We start from the raw sequence: 24,118 nt of genomic DNA, 5'->3' as shown, positions 1-24,118 counted from the left end.
TCTGCAGAGCTTCAACGTCATGGGCAGTAAATAACTCAGGTCAACTAAGAGAAGTTGATCTTGTTATATGGTTGAAGCCTGACATGCAAGTTTTAGCTTCAACAACATCTAAATCTATACTAGAACTGCCGTTGACCCACGAGGGGTGTGTGTGTGTGTGTGTGTGTGTGTGTGTGTGGCGGCCCATGACCACCCTACCCACAGCTGGTATACCCGAGACGTGGGCCACACTACCCAGCAAGGTCCATCAGTCACGTTACACAAACTCTCTACAGGTCCCTTACGTAATGCTACGAGGGCATTCAGACCAAAAGTGCCTGACAACCAGACCCTCTCCTTACCACCTACTCTCTCTCTCTCTCTCTCTCTCTCTCTCTCTCTCTCTCTCTCTCTCTCTCTCTCTCCACACACATTACAAATTTAATATAATTCCCAATTCCTTTAATTCTTAGCATCTGAAACCAAGAATTATATACACAGAGGGATTAAAACCTTTGAGAGGAACGACAGAAGAGGATAATAAGAGTGAGACTTAGTGAAGGAGGAGTGTCTGATGGTTGGAGTTTTAGTCTAAGTCTCTGTGATAAATATAAAACACTTGACCTTCCTCGAGTGAGTGACACACCTCGCCCTCAGTATTTACAAGTCTACGTTATTCATGTCAGTCTTCTGTTTAATGTCATAGTCAAGTCCACTATAAGCCTTATATTGAGTCCTCTCTCACCCTTACCCTTATTACATTATATAATATAAACATATGGATTTAAAACTGACACTGATGGTGATTGTGGTGGTGGTGTGGTGATTGTGGTGGTGGTGGTGGTGTGGTGATTGTGGTGGTGGTTGTTGGTGGGTGTTATTATACATTATATTCATATAAATAGATGAATATTTTTTTCTATCAAGTGTGGAGTTGTAATTACATAAGTATACCAATACTCCAATCGACACTGTACCGAATAGCGTCCTGACACTACGAGACAGATTCGAACGGTCTATCATCAGATCAGGAAGGATAGGGGAGGGTGGAGGGACAATTCCAAAGCAGCAGAGGCATCAAACCTTTACTGCTGGAATAATTAAATTTGCCACACCCCCCCCCCAAAAAAAAGGAACCTTAAACCCCCCAAGTCTCACAGCTAAGTCTAATCATTTATCTTCCTTGTTTGGTGAAGTACCGAGTTGATGATGTGGGTTAATTAGGAAGCCGGCACAGTGTAATTAAGCGCTGTATCGTTATGGGGAACACCGAAGAGGAAAGTGATTAAGTTAATGATTTATACAGATTGTAATCAAAAACTTCTCCGATACAAAGTGACGTGTTGAGAATGTTACACAATATTTATAGGTTGGTTCAATTAGTGTTCTTTACATCCAGCTTCGTGAGATAACAACCCGGTATAGTCCTCAACCATTGTTACTTTACGGCATTGTTAACACACCCAGCCAAGTAGGTGGACTTTTTCCGTTACATATTATCTATAACGTCTCCAGAGTCATTTAACACCTATAGTGGTCCTTCTTCAAATAGAACCCCAACGGATATGAGAAAGAGAGGTACAGACAGATAGACAAATACTCTCCCTGAGTGCCAGCCAGGTGACAGTGTTTACGCACAATAACCTCACAATGATCTGTACGCTAACTGTTTCTTCTAACTGGAATTAAGTGAATTTATTGATTAAAAAAAATCTACATGTAAATCGGATGTCATCTTCGAATGCTGTACTGTGATACCAGTACGATCTTAGGTCTTGAAGCAGGACATGGGTACTCTGCTCCCGGCGTGAAGGAAGTGCATGTTACACAACAACGTCCTTCACAAAACATAAACAATTTGCAGGACCAGAGTATTGGTCAGCCGGATCTTACTAAATTACCTGTTACGCTCTACCACTTGTAATTAATGATCCTACAAAAAATCTGATTAATCTATAGGCAGGGAGCAGAATGAAATGATAATTATGGAGCGGTTGCCACGACAACCTCCAACGATCATTGCGTGATGTCAAGAGGATCAAAATCTCCTAACCAAGAATCGATATGAGCCAGGAAGCTCCTCTTCCCATCCTGGAACATACAGTATATGTTTGATTCTCGTGGCCAGAGACACTTCACTACCGTCACAGATATTGGCAAGAGTCTTGTGTCTCAAGGAAACAAAATAGGAAATATGTTATTAATACCATGACATAAAATAATGTGATTGATGACGAAGTGAGGGTGCATAATGATAAGGATTTAGTCAGGGCCAACACGCACGCCTAAGTAGACTTATAAGTTGACGTGAAGCTCCCGCCACACGTCAGTCGCTGGCCTGACGGGGTGTAGGCTGTTGCTCATCCCTGTGCCTCTAGACCACACAGGAGGGTTAGGAGTCGATCAGATTGGAAATAAATTGTACGCAAATGCTGGTCCTCCAAACTCTTAATCGTCACGGGTATCTGCTTGAGCTTCCACAAATCACCAAGACAAACTTTCACCAAAAAAAAAAAGAGTTCCTTATGCTGCGATAAGCGTGACTAGTGATACCAATAAAGCATCAGTTCATTGTGAGTGAAAACGTTTAGAAATATAAGAGGTTCGACTCAACGTTACTTCAGCCAGCATAGCCCCCATAGCCCACAGTGACCATACCAAGCTTAAGTCCTCCGTCATTCACTCAGGATCTTACTCTTACACCAGATTTCAGTGAACTTAAGCACACGTTAAATGAACTTGAGTAACATCTATGCCTTCTGTTACGTAGACGACCAAGGTCTCGTGTTGCTCGTCAAGTTGATATGAAGTAACACTCTCTGCTTTAAAAGACCTTCCAATAATTTATCTTTTAGTATAGGACATAAACCAAAGTGTTTTGTGTAAAGCCGCGTATGACTTATGAGACCACAAGGTGTTCTTTATGTGTAAATCAGAAAACTACTGACAATATAGTTCACGTTAGAAGCTCCTCGTCCAAGCTCTTTACTTATGTTACATTAGACGACTGATTCCGTAATTTCCACAACGAGTCATCTTGACCCATTCGGTGTGGCGTGTGTTGGTTACGACGCCCACCGAGGTGAACGATGCAGCCTCACATATTCGTGACGAGCGCCCCCGAGGACGCTCCCGAGGACAGCACCATCAGCAGTGGTACGAACGCATCCTACTCCAGCCAAGGTACCAACGGCCACTCCGGGAGGCTGGGTCACCTCAGCGTCCCCACCTGGGAAACAGCACGTAGACCCTCCTTCCTTCCCAACGATACAGAGATGAATATCCGCCCAAAAGTGCGCAAGATGTCCACTTACGACCTTAGCATTAACGACACTATGTTCACCGACTCCTTAGAGTCCTACATTAACGGAGGGGCTCATGAAGACTTGGTGGACAATGAACCTCCTCCCTGCCTCAGTTACATCACTCAGTGGGTCGTCGGCGACGTTCAGTACATAACAGACTTCTTGGACCGCTGGCCATTTTTCTCCTTCATCCTCCCTCTTAAACTAGTGAACGCCTTACTGCGGACACTGGGAGCGCCCATGTTGGCTAACAACCCGTTCAGTGGCGCTCTCATACTCTTGGCACTGTTGCTGGAGGCCCCCCTGGTGGCTGTCTGGAGCCTTGGGGCAATTCTAGTGGCCCTCTTGATGGCACTCGTACTAAGGCAGCCGCAGCACATTATCTCCAGCGGCCAAGTGACCCAACACGGGCTCCTGCTAGGTCTCCTGGTAGGTCACTCCATGACCCACCACCCTGAACACCCACTGTTTGCTGCAGCTCTCGCCCTCACCCTCACCGCGGCCATCAGGTTAGTCTTACAGCACCAGGCACACGTCATTCACTACTGTGATTAGCAGTCGTAGCCATTGGTAACACTCATCATAGGTAACACTCGCCATCATAAGTAACGCTCCTCATCTAAAGTAACGTTCATCATCCTAGGTAACACTGTTCATGAGGGGCTTCATAGCCTATGTACTTGACTACACTATCATCCACGCTACAGTGCCATCTCCGGTACATCTCCTACTCTACACTATATCTACTAATCTACTGTACGCTTCATCCACTACACATTGCGTTAGTGTGTGGGGTAATTGAATCAAGATTGAAGTTGAAGCAGTATAATCAGCCGTAGTTTACAAATGAGTAGGGTGAGGGTACCGGCTGTGTCCGTTCAGTGTCATAAGGATCTTAGTGAACCAGTCAGAAGAATTGTTTCCCAATTACAAGTAAAAATGGTCTCTCTCTCTCTCTCTCTCTCTCTCTCTCATTATATCCCCCTAACTCTCAACCAACTTATTGTCTCTAAACTCCTTTATTATGGTTGTAAAAAAGTTGCCGTTATTATATACAATACAATATATCACACTCCTTTAAACATGGCTGTTGGTAGGTTAACATGATACATGAGAGGGATTAATATTGTCCCACACACATATTCAGTGATGCACAATAACTGGTCATCCTAACGTGTCCTGTCTGTCCCCACCAGCGTGATTCTGGGCATCGCTGTATCCACCTGGTTGTCTCAGACTAATTTACCTGGACTGACTGTGTCCTATATCCTGCTGGGGGCTGCCTTGTGTCAGGGCCTCGGCTACCATGACTTCTCTACAGCAGTCACTGTCGCCTTCCCTAACACCACCATCACCCCGAGTATACAGTGGTCCATGGTCAGTCATGTACTGTGTCGTATAATGTGTTCTCTATGTGTCGTGTCATGTCGTGTCATGTACTGTGTCATGTCAGGTGGTCTTTTTCAGTGTCATATCACCTCTTCTCTCAGTGTCATGTTGGTCTTGATGACGTAGGGTTTATGATCATGATTCATGACCAACGTTTCCCTATGATATACTGTACATGATTTTCCTATATCCTCAAGTGAAACACTGGGAATATATGACACATTTGTAACGTATAAAAGGCTTGGGAATGGTATATGTTCCAGGTGTTGTATCATGTGTGCTACAGGTGCTGCAGGGTGTGGCGCGGGGAGCTGGTCAGGTGTACGGGTGTGGTGGCCTGGCTCCCTCCTGCTTGGTGCTGGCGGCCATGATGGTTTTCTCTCCTGTGGTCTTCCTCCAAGCCGTCCTGGGCACCCTGCTGGGGGCCCTGTGTGGTCAGTGTTCACCTACAGTATGTTGTGTGCTCACCTACAGTATGTTGTGTGTTCACCTACAGTATGTTGTGTGTTCACCTACACTAAGTTGTACAGGTGTATTGGCGACTCATATGCCCCTCAGGTGTTTTACCTCCCCATCTGCCCTACAGGTGTGTTATCTCCCCATCCGCCCCTACAGGTGTGTTCGTGTCACAGCCGCCGTACTCCGAGGTCTACTCTGGGGTGTACGGCTGCCACAGCCTCCTGACGGGTCTCTCTCTGGGAGGTTTCTTCTTCGTGCTTAACTTCTACTCTAGTCTGACGGCAGCTTGCGGCGCTGTCTTCTCCGCCCTCCTCTTCCATACCCTCCACAAGGTTAGGTTAGGTCAGTCTAGTCTAGCTTAGGTAAGTTAGGTTAAGTTAGATAAGTTAGGTTAAGTTAGGTTAGTTTAGGTTGGCTTATTTGCCTTTACGTTAGGTTAGGTTAGGTTAGGTACTTGCCTTTATGTTAACTGTGGTATTCAACCCCTCAAGCCTTTATCAAATATATATACTTGTTGAAAATTTGCGGTAAAATATCTCGGTTCTCTCTTAAGATTCGTTCGTTTGTATGTGAGTTTTTGGATGAGGTGAGAAGCGCTTAAATAATATTGATAATAATAATAATAACGTTTATATTAATGATGATAGTCGTCGTAATAGTAATAATAATAGTAGTAATAATAACCTCTTTCTATTTCTCTCTCTTTAACACTCACTCACACACTCTCTCGCTCTCTCTCTCTTTAACGCTCTCTCTCACACACTCTCTCGCTCTCTCTCTTTAACACTCTCACCCACACACTCTCTCGCTCTCTCTCTTTAACACTCTCACCCACACACTCTCTCGCTCTCTCTCTTTAACACTCTCACTCACACACTCTCTCGCTCTCTCTCTTTAACACTCTCACTCACACACTCTCTCGCTCTTTGTTTCCCTCAGAGTTCAATGCCAGTGTTGACAACGCCACACGTGGTCGCCACATTAATATTGCTTCACGCCAGAATCCGCGGAGGTCAGCTCAAGCGAGTCGACCTTATCTACCTGACCTTTCCCGAGATGCACCGCAGACTCTTCCGCCCTGGCAACGCTATCGAGGACTGTGCCATCGCCTGAACCCTCTCCGGCACTCTGTTATGGCACTATTGACACCCAACCCAACCCTTAACCTCATCTTAATCTACCCTCAACTTTAACCTCAACCTACTCTTAACCATACAAGCTTAAGTTAGGTTAGGCTAGGTTAGGTTAGGCTTAGGTTAGATGAAGCGAGTAGTTTTATCTTCATTATTTGTGACGGAATAACACCTCAGTTATTGAAGGAAAATAGAAGTTAACATAGAGGAGGAGCTGATCACTTGTGTGTTTTATATCTTAACCCCACACACACACACACGCACCCACACACACACACACACACACACACACACACACACACACACACACACACACACACACACACACACACACACACACACACACACACACACACACACACACACACACACACACACACACACACACACACACACACACACACACACACACACACACACACACACACACACACACACACACACACACACACACACACGCACACACACACGCATACACACACGCGCGTGCACACACACACAGACCTCGTGGTGTCCCCATGATGCTACGACAACACGTAGTGAATGAGTTGCTACAGCATCATGTGATGCCCCTCATAACACCATCTGTGAGGGAATTACTACACCACATCAGGCCCCTCATACACCATCTGTGAGGGAATTACTACACCACATCAGGCCCCTCATACACCATCTGTGAGGGAATTACTACACCACGTCAAGCCCCTCACAACACCACTTGTGAGGGAACTAGTACTCCACGTGATGCCCCTCATAACACCATCTGTGAGGGAGTTACCACACTACGTGTCTGCTGTTCAACACCTCAGCTCACATGATCTACGTGTGTAAACATTAATCTGTATGTTCACTGTATGTTCCTTCACCTTTCTCTAATGAAGGCTTTTGTTAAACCACCAATGTATGTAATAAGTCGTTTATGTCCAATGTATATTTTCAGCCTTCGGGCTGCAAACTTTTTCAATAGACCGTTTATTATTATTATTATTATTATTATTATTATTATTATTATTACACACACACAACACACACATTAATGTATAAATACAACAGGAGTTTCAGGGTTCATTTCCTTTGGTGATTATTATTCACTATCATTCATTCCCATTTGTTTTGTTATTAATAATCGTTATATGTACTTACATATGTATAATATTATATGTATATATTGTATGTATTATAATGTATGTATTTGTGTATTCGAGTAGGCTATGAATTATGTAATTTTAATTTTTTTTTTAATTGTGTTTTACCCGGAAATATTGTAGGGCTCCGGTTGTAACGCTTGGCCAGTTAAAATATATCATGGATCACCTGAAGATTGGTCCCCCCCAGATTATTTTACCTTAGGATGAACCACCCTAACTTAACCTAACCTAAGCTAAGCTAACCTAAGCCTAACCTAATCCCTCCATCAGGTAATGTTCGTGTTAAGGTATTTAGTTACATAGCCACATCAAGGCCAAGTATATGTTGATCAAGTAGGGTTTGTCTTGTGTACTGTAGATCATGTTTAAGGAACCACTAGTCTCATGTATCCTTGTACCTGTGAATATTATAAGAAGAGAGATACTTCACTTTACAGTAAATCTTATAGTTTATCCTTATCCTGAATGATTGAGGTACAATTGAACGTTGAATAAGGCGACAAGGGTGACTGTGTGGGGCTCATTGGGTATAGGAAGCTCCATTCACAACATAAATCATTGTTTGTTATGCCTAAACCGCCAATGCTTCTGCTGAGTCGATGAAAACTTGTTTGAACATTTTACGGAATATATCAGCCAGTCTACCTATCAGTCACGGCTTTCTCATAGCACGGTGTCACTGGTGTTGCGGCTGACCAACTTATTATCACGTGACTCGCATTGCCTCCTGACTAAGGTGGAGACACTTATCCAGCCAAATACTAGGGGTCCTTCGGAAAGGGTTTACAGTATACTGGATATAAAATATTTCTTGAAAATGGAATTTATAAGATACTAAAACTATTGCTCTTTCAGTAGAGTTGGGAAGAGTACGACGGACGACCCTGTTTTCAATCTACAAGTGTTTGTGTTTATACAGGCAATAGACCGTCGTCCACCAAGTACAGTATTACACTTGCCTAGTACACTTATTTGACAGTTGACATACAATAGTTAAGTCTTAAATGGATAATGTAGTTCATTTTCTTCCTTTAACTTTACAGAAAACGAAGTTAAAATTTGGGCTATACGGGTAACTCTGATTCTTAGTAGGGCGGCAGACTCCCCAGAAAACATGAGATCTATCACAATGTAAGAAGACCACACTGTATGTTATCGCCACGCACAATTATAAGCGCCGGCCACACTTTAAGCGAGGAGAATAGTTTACGAAGCGAGATGGAGCTGGTAGCAGCTGTGTGAGAGCCTGAGGGCAGACTATCGCCTTCTACTGTAGAGGCAACATCTTGATTCTCGTCAGCCAACATCTTCCTGCAGGACATTATATTTGTTCTCGTTGGTCTCACGTTAGACTCGTAAACGTGAGTGTGATTGTGAACTGTTGAATCCTCTGAGAACTCTAAATAACTTCAATAAGTGTATTTATGTACTGTATATTGATCACATTATTCAAACTGTGTGTCCTGATGTATCAGCAGTTGTTATATGTGAAATGCATTCAACAGGTTTTGACCGAATTATACTCAACGCGCCAACGACAAGGGTCTTATTGTCCTGCACAAGCCAAAATCGCTCCTATGAGCGATTACACTGTAATTATTATCATTCAGTTAGCAAAAAAATTCCAAAATGGAGGTAAACTGGAGGTACAATTTAAGGGATAAGAGTACCTCACCAGCACCACCAAAGTGTAGGCAGTTACCTAATGTACTGTACTGTACATCTAGGTTATGAGGTACAAGTAAATGGTGACAATGTGATCAGTGACTCTCCCTAAGGCAGGTCCCTGACAGTGGGACAATGTTGAAGAGTATTAGATGTGGGAGTGGTGCACAGTTTGGAGGAAGAAATGTGACCCAACTAACACACCAACAGTGGGTCTACGTGCGTTGTACGAGCGGCCCTTAGGCTACGTCCCATGTGCGAGCGTCCTGCGGCATCGAGCGACCGCGAAGAGTTCGCGAGCGACCAGGAAGAGGGAACTAGACGGGCGACCTGGAAGCAGCAATCAAATGTTTTGATCGCCGCTTCATCAGTCACGCGAGTCCGCGCATTCTACACCAAAACTAAAAAAGGTTATGCATTTATTTTACACTATTTACAGCTTGATCTTGCCAATATATAAGTCTTGTGGACTATTAAAGTAGCTGAAAAATGTCTCTTATTCTTTGCAGAAGAATGTGAAGCATTGCTTATTGTAGAGGGCGCTGTGTTATTTGCAACTGTACATTCATGAATTGCACATGACTGCCTCCAGACGCTCTGTTTCAATGATGATGAAATGGAAAATTGTAGCACACTTTACAATATCAACAGCAGTATCGACCTTTGTTTCAAGTGCTTTATTTAAAATTCTCCATTTACTTGTACAAATTCCAAATGCACACTCTACAACACACCTGGCACGTGACAATCTGATCTGAGTCTACAGCACAAACACAATCATATTCAACCCCCACGCTCCGTCAGTATCACAAGAGCTTAGGTATTAATCTCAGCAACCTCCTCTGGAACTAAAGTAACATATTCCCAATACTAGAACTCTTTATATCATAATTCCTTCTAATTACCGAACATTTGTATTACTGTCCTCTGAGGTGCCCACAACATTTTCATTGTTCGAGATGGATCACCTGCTCGTGACTCTCCTCTTTTATGTTGCGTCACAAGTTTTTATGACTTTGGTGTTATTTACACAGTTACCTTAAGTGCAGGACATACCTTTAAACTATATAATTCTAGACAGCGAGTGTGTAACACAAACAACACGTAAGGGGTCACTTACGTAAATCTTTTTCTATTCATCACGTTCCTCCACTGAATTGAAATTCTTATAGAGCAGCATCATAATGAAGCCTATAATGTGGAGGGGAACATGCGCATGCGCAATGAGAAGGAGGGGTGTGAGCCACTCCACCACTTCCCTGCTAGTCCACCCAACACGGAGGGCTCTGCCATAGACACTGGTGCCTCGCCTCGTGAACACTCCTGGCAAAAGCAACTAACTTGCGACTCATTAAGTGGAGACAACAGTGAAGTGGGTGGTCCAGTGTTCAGCCAGTGACCGTGGCTCACCCATACCGAAGGACTGTTTAGGACATAACCCGCCCTGACTACCATTGTGATGAACTTTGTCCAGAATCCGGTAAGTTGATCGGAGATTGACACACACACGCCTTGCTAATTATTTATAACTCTAGGAACTGAAATTTCAGTATGGGATTATGGTAGTATTACGTTAAAACTACTATAGTATGATTAGATTACCTTGGTTGGATGTTGTTGCCACTCCCAAGGCCTGCCAGGGTAATTTCGGTCATGGAAATTAGTACAAGTTGTCGTGGACACTGGCAGTCAGAGGAGAAAGGTTAGGACGGCCGGGAATAAGTCTCCTGCAAGTATTAAAACTATTCTGTAACCTTTTATTTATCATAACCTCAATACACTGTTATGGAAAGCAACATTCTACTTAGTACAAAAACAATAACAAAATCATTAATCCATATCGTAATATAGAATAAATTACATTACGTATATATAAAACATATAAAAAAAACATCAATTTACTTTTATCTCAAGGAAATAATACAAAATATAAATAACAATAAATAAAGGAGTTATCCACGTTATTACCTTCATATGGTAATGTGTACTATCCTTTACCTGCATCATTAGGTTTCTTATATATCTTTTACTAAACATAAAGATCAGAAATATACTGGAAAAATATCACTGCTAGACTGATTCACTGAGGCGATCACTGCTAGACTGATTCACTGAGGCAATCACTGCTAGACTGATTCACTGAGGCGATCACTGCTAGACTGATTCACTGAGGCGATCACTGCTAGACTGATTCACTGAGGCAATCACTGCTCTACTGATTCACTGCGGCGTCGTCCCCTTTTACCACAGGCTTAAGATATCAGACAGGAAAATCTGAACTGATCTTATATTGGCTCGGGTAAACACAAAACACAACCCTTGATACAGTTCTATCAATATGCAGTGAAAGTTCAGAGCACACGGTATACATACATTCTAGCAAGTACTCCTTCTATTATGAAATATATCCACACGTCAATTCACTCTTACTTCATACATACCTTATACAGCCTAGGCTAAAATTAGCTTCATCACAGCCATGAAACCCGGATATATACCTTTTAAAGTTATTAATTTACCTAACATGTCATTACCGAAAAGTGTTTATTCTATCATTGCTTTATAATTAGAATTCAGGTATTTCTTAGTAGATTTCTTTCATTAAATTCGACACTATAGGAGTTGCTTTTCTTTTCTTTTGGTTATTTTCTTCATTTTTACTCATTTTTTTATATTATCTTTTTTTTTTCCTGTGTGATTTTCGGCATTAACTACCAAGACGTGATGAAAGGGTCTCTCTCTCTCTCTCTCTCTCTCTCTCTCTCTCTCTCTCTCTCTCTCTGGCAAACCATCCCATAGTGTCCTTTGGTATACCTGTGGTTGTATGAGACAGTTCCTGTGACTGTGAGAGAGAGAATGCGATGGTGTGATTGTCATCTACTCTTTAACATGACTATGGTGTTTATTTACACACACTACTACTTTGCTGTCACTCAGAATCGAGTATGACGATCATCCAGCTATGATACAATGATATAAGTTATTAAGGATGTCACCTAGGTTGGTGAGCCTTGAGGTGACTAAAGAGGCCGATACGGGATCAGCAGGGTCGTCCACAGATGTTGCACGTGTGGAGGGCTACATCTGGTGAGGGAGGGGCGGCGGCAGCGTCTTTCCGGCCCTGGTGCTTGTCTACCTCGGTATGCAGTCGGGCTAACTCGAAGTGTTGACTTGTGTGGTGCTCCTCCGGGTGTTACGGTGTGGAATATTCGTGTCCCAGGTGAGGGGGTCGATTTGGCACTTTTTCAGGTTTGTATAAGGACTATCCTTCTACTCTTTTCCGTTACCTGCCAGCTTTGCGTTAAGTAACAGTAGCTGATTTGGCAGTCTACTGTCGTCCATGCGGGTATCATGGCCAGTCCCCTCCCCTCTCACACACATAGAGAGAATGGATGGAATATTAAATAAGGCCCTTAAAACACCACACACATGGGTTGACACACTTGTCACCCGTCAGTGAGACAAGACGTGCCCCGAATGCGCTCCCGGTTTTAGCAGCCAGGCCGAGTCTGTTTGGCCCTGCCCCTCCCCCTGCTATATCCCAACACCCTACCAGCCTTACTACACCGGGATCTATTCAGTAAAACATTCTAGTGATTAGTGAACGATTGATTACCGAGCAGTGTTCCTATAGTGCACTTAAGGAAAAGCACAAAAGCACAGCAGTGTGACTGGACCCGACCTAACCTGACCGGGACTTTCTCAGCAAAACATTCAAGTCATCAGTGCCATAAGTGATTATCATACAGTGCCCCGATAGTGCACCCCAAGGAAAAGTCAGACAGTGGGCACTTTATCGGTCACCTTTAAAGTGCCAGTGACAAGGACCACCGCGGTGTTTACATATATCGTGAAAACTGTGTCGGCGACCCCAAGCACCAGGGACAAAGACCCACGGTCTTTACGACTGACAAATATTAACAGATGTCTACCAGTGTCAGTGGCCCTCAAAGTGCCGTCAGTGACAAACACTTCCGTCCGCCCACAACAGATATCAACAGATGGCCACCAATCACTTACTCCCGACGCACTCTGTACCATCTAAAACGTGGGAACGGTTATCCTGATGGCAGTGTTATCGCGCGACTCAAGTCACTGAACATATTCCACGCGCGTAGCCGTAGACAAGGCCGTCATACACATAAGCCCATTAGAACCGTAACCTCCACTTGGAAACCGGAGAAACCCACCCCTGACAGACCGTACCACTACACTGAAGTTCCACGGATATGGTATGATCTCCCGTCTTTACTGCTATCCAACGTCACTTCCCTAGCTAACAAGTTCGACGAGCTGGCAACTACAGTCAGGTCAGCCGCCGCGAGCGTCGTTGCCATATGTGAGGCTTGGCAAATTGTGCCTGAAACGTGTCATATTGAGGGATATCAACTCTTTCATCACCTTCGTTCACATAGAAGCGGAGGGGGCGTTGCCCTCTTCTGTCAAGATGACCTACGCCCGTCACGCCTGGATGTTCAAGTCCCAGCAGATGTGGAAGCATTATGAGTACGTGTTGTGCCACCAGCGCCACACTGCTTCCATCATAATCTGTGTGGCATACCATCCGCCTCGCTCACCCACCAGAGACATTCTTATCAATCATCTCATTACCACCTCAGACCACCTCAAAGTTAGGTACCCATGTGCCAAGTTAGTATTATGTGGGGATTATAATGAAATTGACACCACTGATATCCAGGACCAGCTATCACTATCACAAGTTGTGACCTTCCCCACACACGGTCAAAATACCCTTGACCTTATCTTAACTGACTTAGCGGACCAGTACCAACCACCTCAACCAATGCCTCCTATCGGGTGTAGCACACACTTATCAGTGCTCTGGTCCCCAGCTGCCACTCCCACTCAAGTACAGAGACCCTACATCAAGACCTACAGGCCGATTACTGACTCTGCAGTGCGCCTCTTCGGGCAGTGGATAGTTCACCATCCCTGGACTGAAGTACTTAGCGTGGATGACGTGGAAACCAAATGGATAAATTATACCAACACCACCACGGAAGCTCACCACCACTTCTTCCCCGAGAAGTCCGTCAGATCTCACCCAGCTGACTTGCCCTGGATCACACCTCGGATCAAAAGACTTATGCAACAGAGAGACAGAGCCTTTCATCTCAATGACCACACGCTACAGGTCCCTTCGCAACCGAGTCATCCGCGAAATACGCACTGCAAAGAAGTCCCACTACCCAACCAAATTACAACACCTGAAGCAGACCAACATCAGTCAATGGTATGGTAAGCTTAAAGAACTCTGTGGACTAAACAATAAGACACACCCCCTCCCCTTCCTTAGCCATCTCACTAATGTTGACGCAGCTGAGCAAACAAATAACCATTTCGCTACTATATGCCAGACGCTCCCACGGCTTGACACAACCACTCTCCCTGCTTACCTACTAGCCCCCCTTCCCACTGACTTGGTAGAAGAATTTGAAGTAGCAAAACGCCTGGACAAACTAAAATTAAAATGCTCTACCACCCCCATTGACTTACCAATGAAACTCTTCAAGGAGTTCTCCCCGGAGCTTGCTAAACCCCTATGCTCCATCATCAATGCTTCTCTCAGTCAAGCCAGATGCCCAGCTGACTGGAAGACCTCTTATGTATCACCAGTGCCCAAGTCAACCAGCCCACAATCCTTAAATCAGCTACGACCTATTGCAATCACCCCAATACCCAGCCTAATCTGTGAAAGTTTTGTGTTCGACTGGGCTTATGCTGATATTGCAGGAGTCGTAAACCCTCAGCAATTTGGCAACATGAAAACTTCCTCCACCACTCACTGTCTTGTCAGCTTTCTCGATTACATATACCGCCATCTCGAGAAACGAAAAACGTCTGTAGCTGTCGCCTTCATTGATTTCACTAAAGCATTCGACCTAGTCGACCACAATATAATCATCAACAAAGCTATTGACCTCGGGCTTCGGAGAAGTCTTATACCATGGCTTACAGACTTCCTCAGTGACCGACGTCAAGCTGTACGCTTCCGAGGGGCTGTCTCCACCTTTCAGTCACTCACCTGTGGCGTCCCCCAAGGCACCAAGATGGGACCACTCTGCTTCCTTATGCTCATCAATGATGCCCTAAGAGAAACCCCTGCTCGCTGGAAATATGTCGACGACTCCACCATTGGGATCAGCGTCAACAATTCTGCTCCCGACTATACCGCCCTTCAGGATTTATTGAACAGTCTCCAAAACTGGGCCACCAACAACCATGTCACCATCAACCATACCAAGACCATGGTTATGCACATCAACCTCTCCTTCGACATTGTCCCACCTCCTTCCATTACTCTAGGTCCGAACACACTCCAGGTTGTAGATTCCACGAAGCTCCTCGGCGTCACCATAGACAACAAACTAAATTGGAAACCACACGTCAGTGAAGTTGTCAAATCCTCCAGTTTCCGTTTCCACCTCCTCCGCCGACTCAAGTCCCTCGGAGTTCCTGCACCCGAGCTTCTCAGTGTTTACACAACATTCATACTTCCCAAGCTCACCAATGCCTCCCCCACCTGGTCTTCCTCCCTAAATGCCACACAACGTAAACACCTAGAAAAACTGCAAAAGAGGGCATGCAAGATTATTCTCTCCCCTTCCTACTCCACATATCAAGAAGCACTCAACACACTGACCCTTTCGACTCTCACTGACCATCACCACGACCTCATCTGCAAATTTGGTAAGAAGCTTCTACACCATCCTCGACACCGGCTCCTACTACCACCTGAGATCCCTAGCCCGAGAATTGCTGTTCGACACCACAACCGCATCCAGCCCATACGTGCACGAACTGATCGCTATAAGAACAGCCCAGTCCCAACCATTGTAAAAATTATCAATAACTTGTAATAAACCAGTGTATTGATTCCCAGTAAACACTACTCCTTGCACTGTCACTATGTTGAAATGCACTGTAGTTTGAGCTTTTCCCCATCTAGTTATTATATATCTTATTTGTATCACTTATGTTACTTGTATATTATTTGTAATTCGAAACCCATTCCCCAAATATGTAACTGTATATTTTCAGCCTTCTGGCTGCCAAGCTCTTTCAATAAACCGTTAATTATTATTATTATTATTATTATTATTGATGTCTAGTGCCTCTACCGACAGACAATAACTAACCCATGACACAACCCTAACACACTATTAGCATAGCTAGGCGGTCAGCCCGCCCTCTCTTACCTCCTCCTAAATTTCTTCAATTTCCGAACTATAACTTCCTTCCCCCACCTCTAATCTTCTTTCACCCTTCCTTTCTCTAAAAAAAAAAAAAAGAAAAGAAAAAGGGAAGGGCACCTTGTGCAGCAGTATTAGTAGTAGTTATCGATTGTCTATAATATAATCAATCTGCACAGCGAGGCTATACCCAGTGTCCTCCCGCCACGACAATCACTTCGTCGTCTTATGTCCAGAAACCACCCCTCCCCCCCACCCAACCCCTTCAGCCTCTCTTGTTCAACACCTCACTCCTGGTCAACACGCCACAAATGTTAGTCCAACCTCTGCTCTAAAACTTAGCCTCGTAGCACTATAACACACTACGATGATCCTAGCAAATAGCCTAGGTCTTGGAGCTGATAATTAACATTTCATTTATTATCATAATCTTCAATTTACGTACTGAACAAGGCGTATATTCCGCCAGCCTGGAGTGTGGGCGTGGATAGTGGGTGACGCCCCCGCAGTCAGAGACACCTTGGCCAAGTTTAGATGGGAGTCTCCCGCGGTGGTGCTGAAGATCGTCGAGAGTGTGCTGAGGGGCATCGCTCAGGTGGGTGTGTCATGCCTTATCTCCCTCACCTCACTCATGGTGTCTCCTATAATATAGGAGATGGATGTAAATATTTGTGTAGCACTAATGAAAATTCTCAGGTGTGGGTGTTGGTGTAAATGTGGCTTTATAGCGAGGAGTGTATACTTTCGTATGTATTTATTTGCATTCATGTGCAAATATATGAATGTGTTATAAGTGCACACAGCCTAGAAAGATAAGCTTATTCCATGATCAACACTGACAAGACAACTGTCAGGTTAGGGATACCTCACTATGTACAGTTGGCATCATAGGAAGAGAAAAACTTTGTAGCCGATGGAGACATCTGTATCTCCTCGAGATAATTGGTAGTATTTTGTTTATGAATGAATCACTTTGATTTGTCTGGTCAGAATGATTCACGCCAACTGTACTGTACAGTACTCGTATATCACCCATCTGTATGTCGACTCTAGATGTTTGCTGGTGGTGAAGGGTGGTTACTTCCTCACTCCTGCTGTATAATGCTTGTTAGTAGCATAATACTGCCTCCTCATCCTCTACAGAAGTACTATCGTGGACAAAAGTTCGCTCCCTGTGGTGGAACTGAGTCACAGGAATGAGTTTCCGAACTGTCTTACCCTGACTGTGTGCGGGTGTGCTGTTTTGTCTCATTTGGGGTCGATACTGCTTCAGTTTTGGAGGGAGCGAACTTTTGTCCACGATAGTACAACAAGAATTACGAGTGCTTTATGTATTTTCTCGGAAAGAGAGGAACTGTGAATAACAAGGTTATAATAGCGGTGAACGGTAATAAAGTCAGAGAATAAAAGGCACAATTAAGGTAATAAAACTAAAAATATTTTAAAACAGTCATTAGCTGACAATACATGATTTTTACATATTGATGCACGTAAGTTAAGTTAAGTTAAGTTAAGTTAAGTTGGGTTAGGTTAGGTGACTTTTTCCTGTGACTATTTTTCCTGTGACTTTTTTACCTGGATTCACAATAGCCACTCCCATCAGCTCAAGTTTGGCACAACCAAGGTCTATTATACAGCGTGATTCAGCAGAGTACATTAAATTGAAGGATGAATTCCTTGGATAATTCTAAACCACAATGTCTCTATGGTAAAATACCAGATTCTGCATAGTTCCCATGTTAGAACGTTTGTTAGAACGAACATTTCTTAATAAACAAATCTCAATCAACTATCACTATGGTTTACGAGAAAATGCTTGACTTACGATACTGTTGCTAATGCACCAACCTTCACTGACTACAATGTTTTACAGTTTAGTCATGCAGGTAAAAAAAACACGTTAACAGTAACCTTGATTCTGAGGGACACCTGCAATACCAAGACCTGATGTTTTTGTCTTGCTTTTATAGGAAGTATTACTGGCGATTAAAAGGCACAATTCATCGATAACTGTTTGCAGACAAATTATAATATACCCGCTACTTTTAATCCTAGTCATCGTAAATTGAAACGAGAAAAAATTAACGGATATCAAAATAAAACTTTGTTTATTATTAACCTAATATCACTATTTCTTTGTTATCCTTTTAAATTATTTTTTTTAAATGAATTTATTCCTACCCACGTTGCTGCTGACACTATTTAAACTTACGTCATTTCATAGGTTGTGTTTGTAAACAATCCACTATCTGGACTGCTCATCCTGATTGGTCTGTTCTTGAGTGACGTCAGTTGTGGCCTGGGAGCTGTCGTGTGCTCCCTCGTCGCTGTGTTTGTTGCCAAGGTGAGTACTGTATCTGTGAAGGTAGGATATAAAGTTTGATTAAGGGGTTTCCTACTTAAAGGGTATTTAGGGTAGGGTAAGCTTTGTATTTACCTTGAAGGGGTTTCATGGTAGGAGGCGTCGTCTCCATAACTACGCTAGGGAAGCTTTTTAGGGAAAGATAGGAGGTTCTACAGTTTATATAAACTATTGGCAACAATGCCAGTCCATCCCTGAAATTGTCATGCTCACAACATCCTGCTTATGGACGTACACCGTAAGTACCGAGGTCATTGTGTCAGTGACTAATTAATCAACTGTATCCCAGACCAGATAGAACCGAACCGGACCTGACCTATCCAAACCTATCCTAACCAGACATGACATGACAGTTTGAAGTCCTCCTTCAATTATAATGATCGCCAGTTCTGATAGGCCATAGTGACATCTTACATGGATGATTGCGGGGACGTTTCTGCTACTTTATTCTAGCTGAAGCGATATGTAAATTAATTATAGTTTTTATCAAAGGCGATACAGAAATCCAGCTGCGGGTACGTGATATAATATATTGAATTTACCAATAAAAAAAAGACGTAGGTGTAAGATGGGTGTTGCTGGGTACCTTAGAGTACACCAAGTTAGGTGTTCATCTACATGTACTTAATATTGTAACAGCTGCTGAACATGCCGGAACCCAACATAGAGGCAGGATTAACAAACTTCAGCGCCGTGTTAGTGGGCACCGTCACACCAGCCCTCTACCCCATCTTCTTCCACCAGCCTCTCTCACCACCCGTCTGGGGCTACATGGTGGTCGCTGCAGCCTTCAGGTCAGTTCTGAGATTCTCTACACCGTCTTAACGTTTCACTCTTCACTTCACTTTCCACCAATCTGTCATCACCGTCATTACTGAAATGACTCGACTCTGATACAACATAAACTTTGTCTGTTTGTTATGATGGAGGTTAGGATCATTTTTTTGGTTATTGGAACTTCCCTAATTATAACTCCTGTTGGTCTATTTTCTTAAAGCAAGAATTTATTTGAAGAATTTAGGATATCTCCAAAATTAGTGAGATGGGTAACTTTTTTTCTCTCCCTAACACAAAACGCACATACGCACGCGCACGCACGCACGCACACACACACACACACACACACACACACACACACACACACACACACAAAAGTTAAGATTGTTACTTATATTATTACAAATATATCTTGAGAACACAGTCTAATAGAAGAAATAATTTAGTCTGATTAATTCAACTTGTCGCGGGCAGCGTGTGTTTGTCGGGCGGCCTGGGGAAGATCTTGGGTGTTCACAACATCCCGTCCTACACCCTACCCTTCAACGTGGCCAATGCCATGATCTTCATAGGCATGAGGGCGGCGGGCTACGGTGCCAACCCCGCCACCACCGACAACCTGCAGCAGCTAGTGACGGACGTGGAGTGGAATCGGGTGAGGCTCTCCCCAGAGTTGTTGTTGTTCATGTTATAATGGAGGAGTGAACTTCAACAACTGAAGTCTTAGGTGCGTAGTCTATTTTAATATATTGCACTGAAAAACGAGTGTCTCCCGTAGGCATGACTACCCGTTAGAGGCAGTGTGGATACATCACACTGAATAGTAAGCCTTCAACACGCAAGGAGGCAACGTGGCAGGCACTTCATTCGACTGCCTCCACTTCCCTCAACAGTAAAATTGCCCACCAATTTACAGCTGGGTGGACTTGGGGTGCCCCAGGATCGAACCAACGACCCTTAGTACAGGAGACAAGTGCTGTAACCCCTCCATCTCCCAGTGTGTGTGTGGAAGGTGTTGGTTATCCCAGACAGTAGTGTCATGGCAGGAACACTGGTGACTCACTCCCCTCTAACATACTGCACCATACCAGTGACGGCGTTTGAAATATTATATAAATTGTTTCATATGTCCTATTACAGACCAAACGCTATTAATAAGTCAACTATTACTCAAATAAAATAAATATGACCTTGTTGGCGACAGGTGTGGCTTGGAACACTGCTGTCAGCCGGGCAGGTGTGGGCTGTAGAGAACGTGTGTTGCTCCGTCCTGGTGGTGGTGGCCTCCTTCATCTGCTCTCCTCTACTCACCCTCGTCACCTACACGGGAGGAGCCATCGCTACCTTTACTGGTCAGTGTCTCACCTGAGTCCTGCACGTTGTGACAAATATCAGTTATGTTATTAGGTCCATCTAAAGTGGAGCTGTGACGTCACCAGCTGTTTTGGACGCGATGGGGCAGCTCGTATTTATTAATTGATTTATGAAAGAGTATTTGTTTGCTTCATGGTCATTTTGACACGAACAAAATCATATGATCAGATTTGAAACCTTTGGAAATTATTTAGGATACATTCTTAGCCCCAAGAGTTATCCTCAGTGTTCTTGAAAATTTTAATCTTAAATCCTTACGAGTGTCAACGCAGCCGAAACATTTGTAAAAAAAATATAACAAGAGAGGCAAAAAACTTTCCTCGCGTATTTCAGAAAATTGGATGGAATTTCTTTCTCCATAGATAAATTCAATAGTTGTAGGGAGACCCAACACCAACTGTGGAATATTATAATGAGCGTCACAAGTAAACCACTCATCCACAACAGCTCTGTTAGTGTCGTCGGCGCCGTACGAGTTGGTGTACGCGGGCGTGTGGGGATACAACGGGTTTCTGTCTGCTGGTTCCATCGCGTTCTTCATGGTGATCACCCCCAGGACGCTCCTCCTCGCCCTTATCAACGTCGTCTTCACCACCTTCCTCCAGGCAACTCTCGCCCCAGTCTTCTCCCTCGTGAGTAACTTTTTTGAGTTTATACCTGCCGGAGCTGCGTCTGCTGTGGAATATGAGCTCGTTTGCGTGAATATGATCTCGGCTGTGCGAGTATGAGCTCGGCTGTGTGAGTATGAGCTCGGCTGTGTGAGTATGAGCTCGGCTGTGTGAATATGATCTCGGTTGTGCGAGTATGAGCTCGGCTGTGTGAGTATGAGCTCGGCTGTGTGAGTATGAGCTCGGCTGTGTGAGTATGAGCTCGGCTGTGTGTGCCAGTGTTTCACCAGCAGTTCCTTACCAAAGAGCCACCTGTCTGTAGTCAACAACTGTTTTTTAGCCATAGAAACATCTGCCATTGTTCATCATTACCTCAAAATCACCTGCTAATGTTCACAAGCTGTTCTTCTACCACAAACACAGCTGCTAATGTTCACCAGCTGTTCTTTTACCACAAACACAGCTGCTAATGTTCACCAGCTGTTCTTTTACCAGACACAGCTGCTAATGTTCACAAGCTGTTCTTCTACCACAAACACAGCTGCTAATGTTCACCAGCTGTTCTTTTACCAGACACAGCTGCTAATGTTCACCAGCTGTTCTTTTACCACAAACACAGCTGCTAATGTTCACCAGTTGTTCTTTTACCACAGACACAGCTGCTAATGTTCACCAGCTGTTCTTTTACCAGACACAGCTGCTAATGTTCACCAGCTGTTCTTTTACCACAAACACAGCTGCTAATGTTCACCAGTTGTTCTTTTACCAGACACAGCTGCTAATGTTCACAAGCTGTTCTTCTACCACAAACACAGCTGCTAATGTTCACAAGCTGTTCTTTTACCAGACACAGCTGCTAATGTTCTAATGTTCCAGCTGTTCTTTTACCAGACACAGCTGCTAATGTTCACCAGCTGTTCTTTTACCACAAACACAGCTGCTAATGTTCACCAGTTGTTCTTCTACCACAAACACAGCTGCTAATGTTCACCAGCTGTTCTTTTACCACAGACACAGCTGCTAATGTTCACCAGTTGTTCTTGTACCACAAACACAGCTGCTAATGTTCACCAGCTGTTCTTTTACCACAGACACAGCTGCTAATGTTCACCAGCTGTTCTTTTACCACAGACACAGCTGCTAATGTTCACCAGCTGTTCTTTTACCACAGACACAGCTGCTAATGTTCACCAGTTGTTCTTCTACCACAGACACAGCTGCCAGTGTTCACGATGCCGTTCGTTCTATCCTCCATTATCTTCCTGGCTCTGGCTACGTCACTGGGGCCCACCTCACTGCGTGTTGCCTCCCCTTCCTTCCCTGAACAACACCTCATGCTTTACGTCCAGGTGAGTCATACACGTCCAGGTGAGTCATACACGTCCAGGTGAGTCATACACGTCCAGGTGAGTCATACACGTCCAGGTGAGTCATACACGTCCAGGTGAGTTATACACGTCCAGGTGAGTCATACACGTCCAGGTGAGTCATACACATCCAGGTGAGTCATACACGTCCAGGTGAGTCATACACGTCCAGTTGAGTCATACACATTCTAGTGAGTTTGTTGACATAATTCTTGTTGGCTGATAGGTGGTGTACCATATCGCACACACCACTACCCTGCACTACACCTTTGTCTTGTACTAATGGCAGATTTTCGTCGTTTCAGAGGCCCACCATCGACGACGAGGCCAGGGGGAAGGATACATACGAGGGTACTGAAATGCCTATTGTATAACTCTCGCTTGAGGAAAGTAGGCAGTTACTCTTCCTCACCCATAGTTCCTACTACTAGAACTGTGGACCTGGACCATACGAAGAACTGTGGACCATACGAAAAACTGTGAACCATACTAAGAACTGTGGACCATACTAAGAACTGTGGACCATACTAAGAACTGTGGACCATACTAAGAACTGTGGACCATACCAAGAACTGTAGACTTGGACCATACTAAGAACTGTGGACCATACTAAGAACTGTTAACCATACTAAGAACTGTTAACCATACTAAGAACTGTGGAACATACTAAGAACTGAAGACTTGGACCATACTAAGAACTGTGGACCTGGGCCATACCAAGAACTGTGGACCATACCGAGAACTATGGAAGTGGATCATACGAAGAACAATGGACCTGGACCAAATGAAGTCTCGTCTCTCGTGGCCTGGTGTCTTGTAACCTTCTAAAACGAGTTTAAAGAGGAAGAACCCTAAACAATGTTGAAAAAATCTTGAGAGTCTATCATGTTTTCTGGTGCAGTTTAAACATGACATAAGTAAATTTCCAAAATGAAACATGACATAAGTAAATTTCCAAAATGATTCTACTTCCGTTGTATTCCATCTGTTTTTTTTGGGGTAGATGTGAACGGTCAGTGTGAATTCCCTCACTTCCAAGGTCACCAATAACCTGCCCCCTCTCTATCAGCCACCCAACCACCCATCACCACCCAGTCCCCACTATAACCCCCTGCTCCCTACCAAAAGCCTTCCCCACAACCACCCCGTCCCCCATCACCAATCCTTCTGTCCACATCACGCCCCTGCCCCCCACACCACCCCCGTCCCCATCAATTACCCTCCCTCCTCCCACCACCACCCTAAACATACGTCTTCCCTATTAACATCAGCTACAGCAGACGGCATAAAGACAATGATAACCTTCTCTTCTTGAAACAGGAAAATTGGCCTACCAAC

The 24,118-nt window shown here is 44.1% G+C and overlaps 2 protein-coding genes across 2 annotated transcripts; both read left to right on the top strand.

Annotated features, from left to right (window-relative positions):
* The first annotated feature begins 3,068 nt into the window (after positions 1 to 3,068).
* LOC121878769 (urea transporter 2-like) lies at positions 3,069 to 6,245 on the top strand. Its single transcript, XM_042385182.1, has 5 exons — positions 3,069 to 3,793; positions 4,481 to 4,661; positions 4,960 to 5,107; positions 5,289 to 5,464; positions 6,072 to 6,245. Exons 1-5 carry the CDS (start codon positions 3,069 to 3,071, stop codon positions 6,243 to 6,245), a joined length of 1,404 nt encoding a protein of 467 aa, XP_042241116.1.
* Positions 6,246 to 10,348: 4,103 nt separating this feature from the next.
* Positions 10,349 to 23,708, top strand: LOC121878743 (urea transporter 1-like). The gene is made up of 9 exons (XM_042385101.1): positions 10,349 to 10,558; positions 16,762 to 16,887; positions 18,517 to 18,636; positions 19,294 to 19,448; positions 19,906 to 20,086; positions 20,636 to 20,783; positions 21,253 to 21,437; positions 22,625 to 22,762; positions 23,086 to 23,708. The coding sequence occupies exons 1-9, from the start codon at positions 10,538 to 10,540 to the stop codon at positions 23,152 to 23,154; spliced, it is 1,143 nt and encodes a 380-aa protein (XP_042241035.1). The 5' UTR covers positions 10,349 to 10,537; the 3' UTR covers positions 23,155 to 23,708.
* Positions 23,709 to 24,118: the final 410 nt, after the last annotated feature.

This window comes from Homarus americanus, unplaced genomic scaffold (assembly GCF_018991925.1).
Source record: "Homarus americanus isolate GMGI-L3 unplaced genomic scaffold, GMGI_Hamer_2.0 scaffold2558, whole genome shotgun sequence".
In the NCBI taxonomy this organism is placed as follows: Eukaryota; Metazoa; Arthropoda; class Malacostraca; order Decapoda; family Nephropidae; genus Homarus; species Homarus americanus.
The sequence above is the reverse complement of the archived record's forward strand: the minus strand, read 5'-3'. Positions and strand labels throughout refer to the sequence as shown.

Bases quoted from the DNA above. Each gene is read 5' to 3' on its own strand.
- LOC121878769 (XM_042385182.1), top strand. From the start codon at position 3,069: ATGCAGCCTCACATATTCGTGACGAGCGCCCCCGAGGACGCTCCCGAG. The intron at 3,794-4,480 runs GTTAGTCTTACA...TGTCCCCACCAG, and splicing joins ACCCTCACCGCGGCCATCAG to CGTGATTCTGGGCATCGCTG. The intron at 5,108-5,288 runs GTCAGTGTTCAC...CCGCCCCTACAG, and splicing joins CCTGCTGGGGGCCCTGTGTG to GTGTGTTCGTGTCACAGCCG.
- LOC121878743 (XM_042385101.1), top strand. From the start codon at position 10,538: ATGAACTTTGTCCAGAATCCG. The intron at 10,559-16,761 runs GTAAGTTGATCG...ATATTCCGCCAG, and splicing joins TGAACTTTGTCCAGAATCCG to CCTGGAGTGTGGGCGTGGAT. The intron at 21,438-22,624 runs GTGAGTAACTTT...CTTCTACCACAG, and splicing joins TCGCCCCAGTCTTCTCCCTC to ACACAGCTGCCAGTGTTCAC.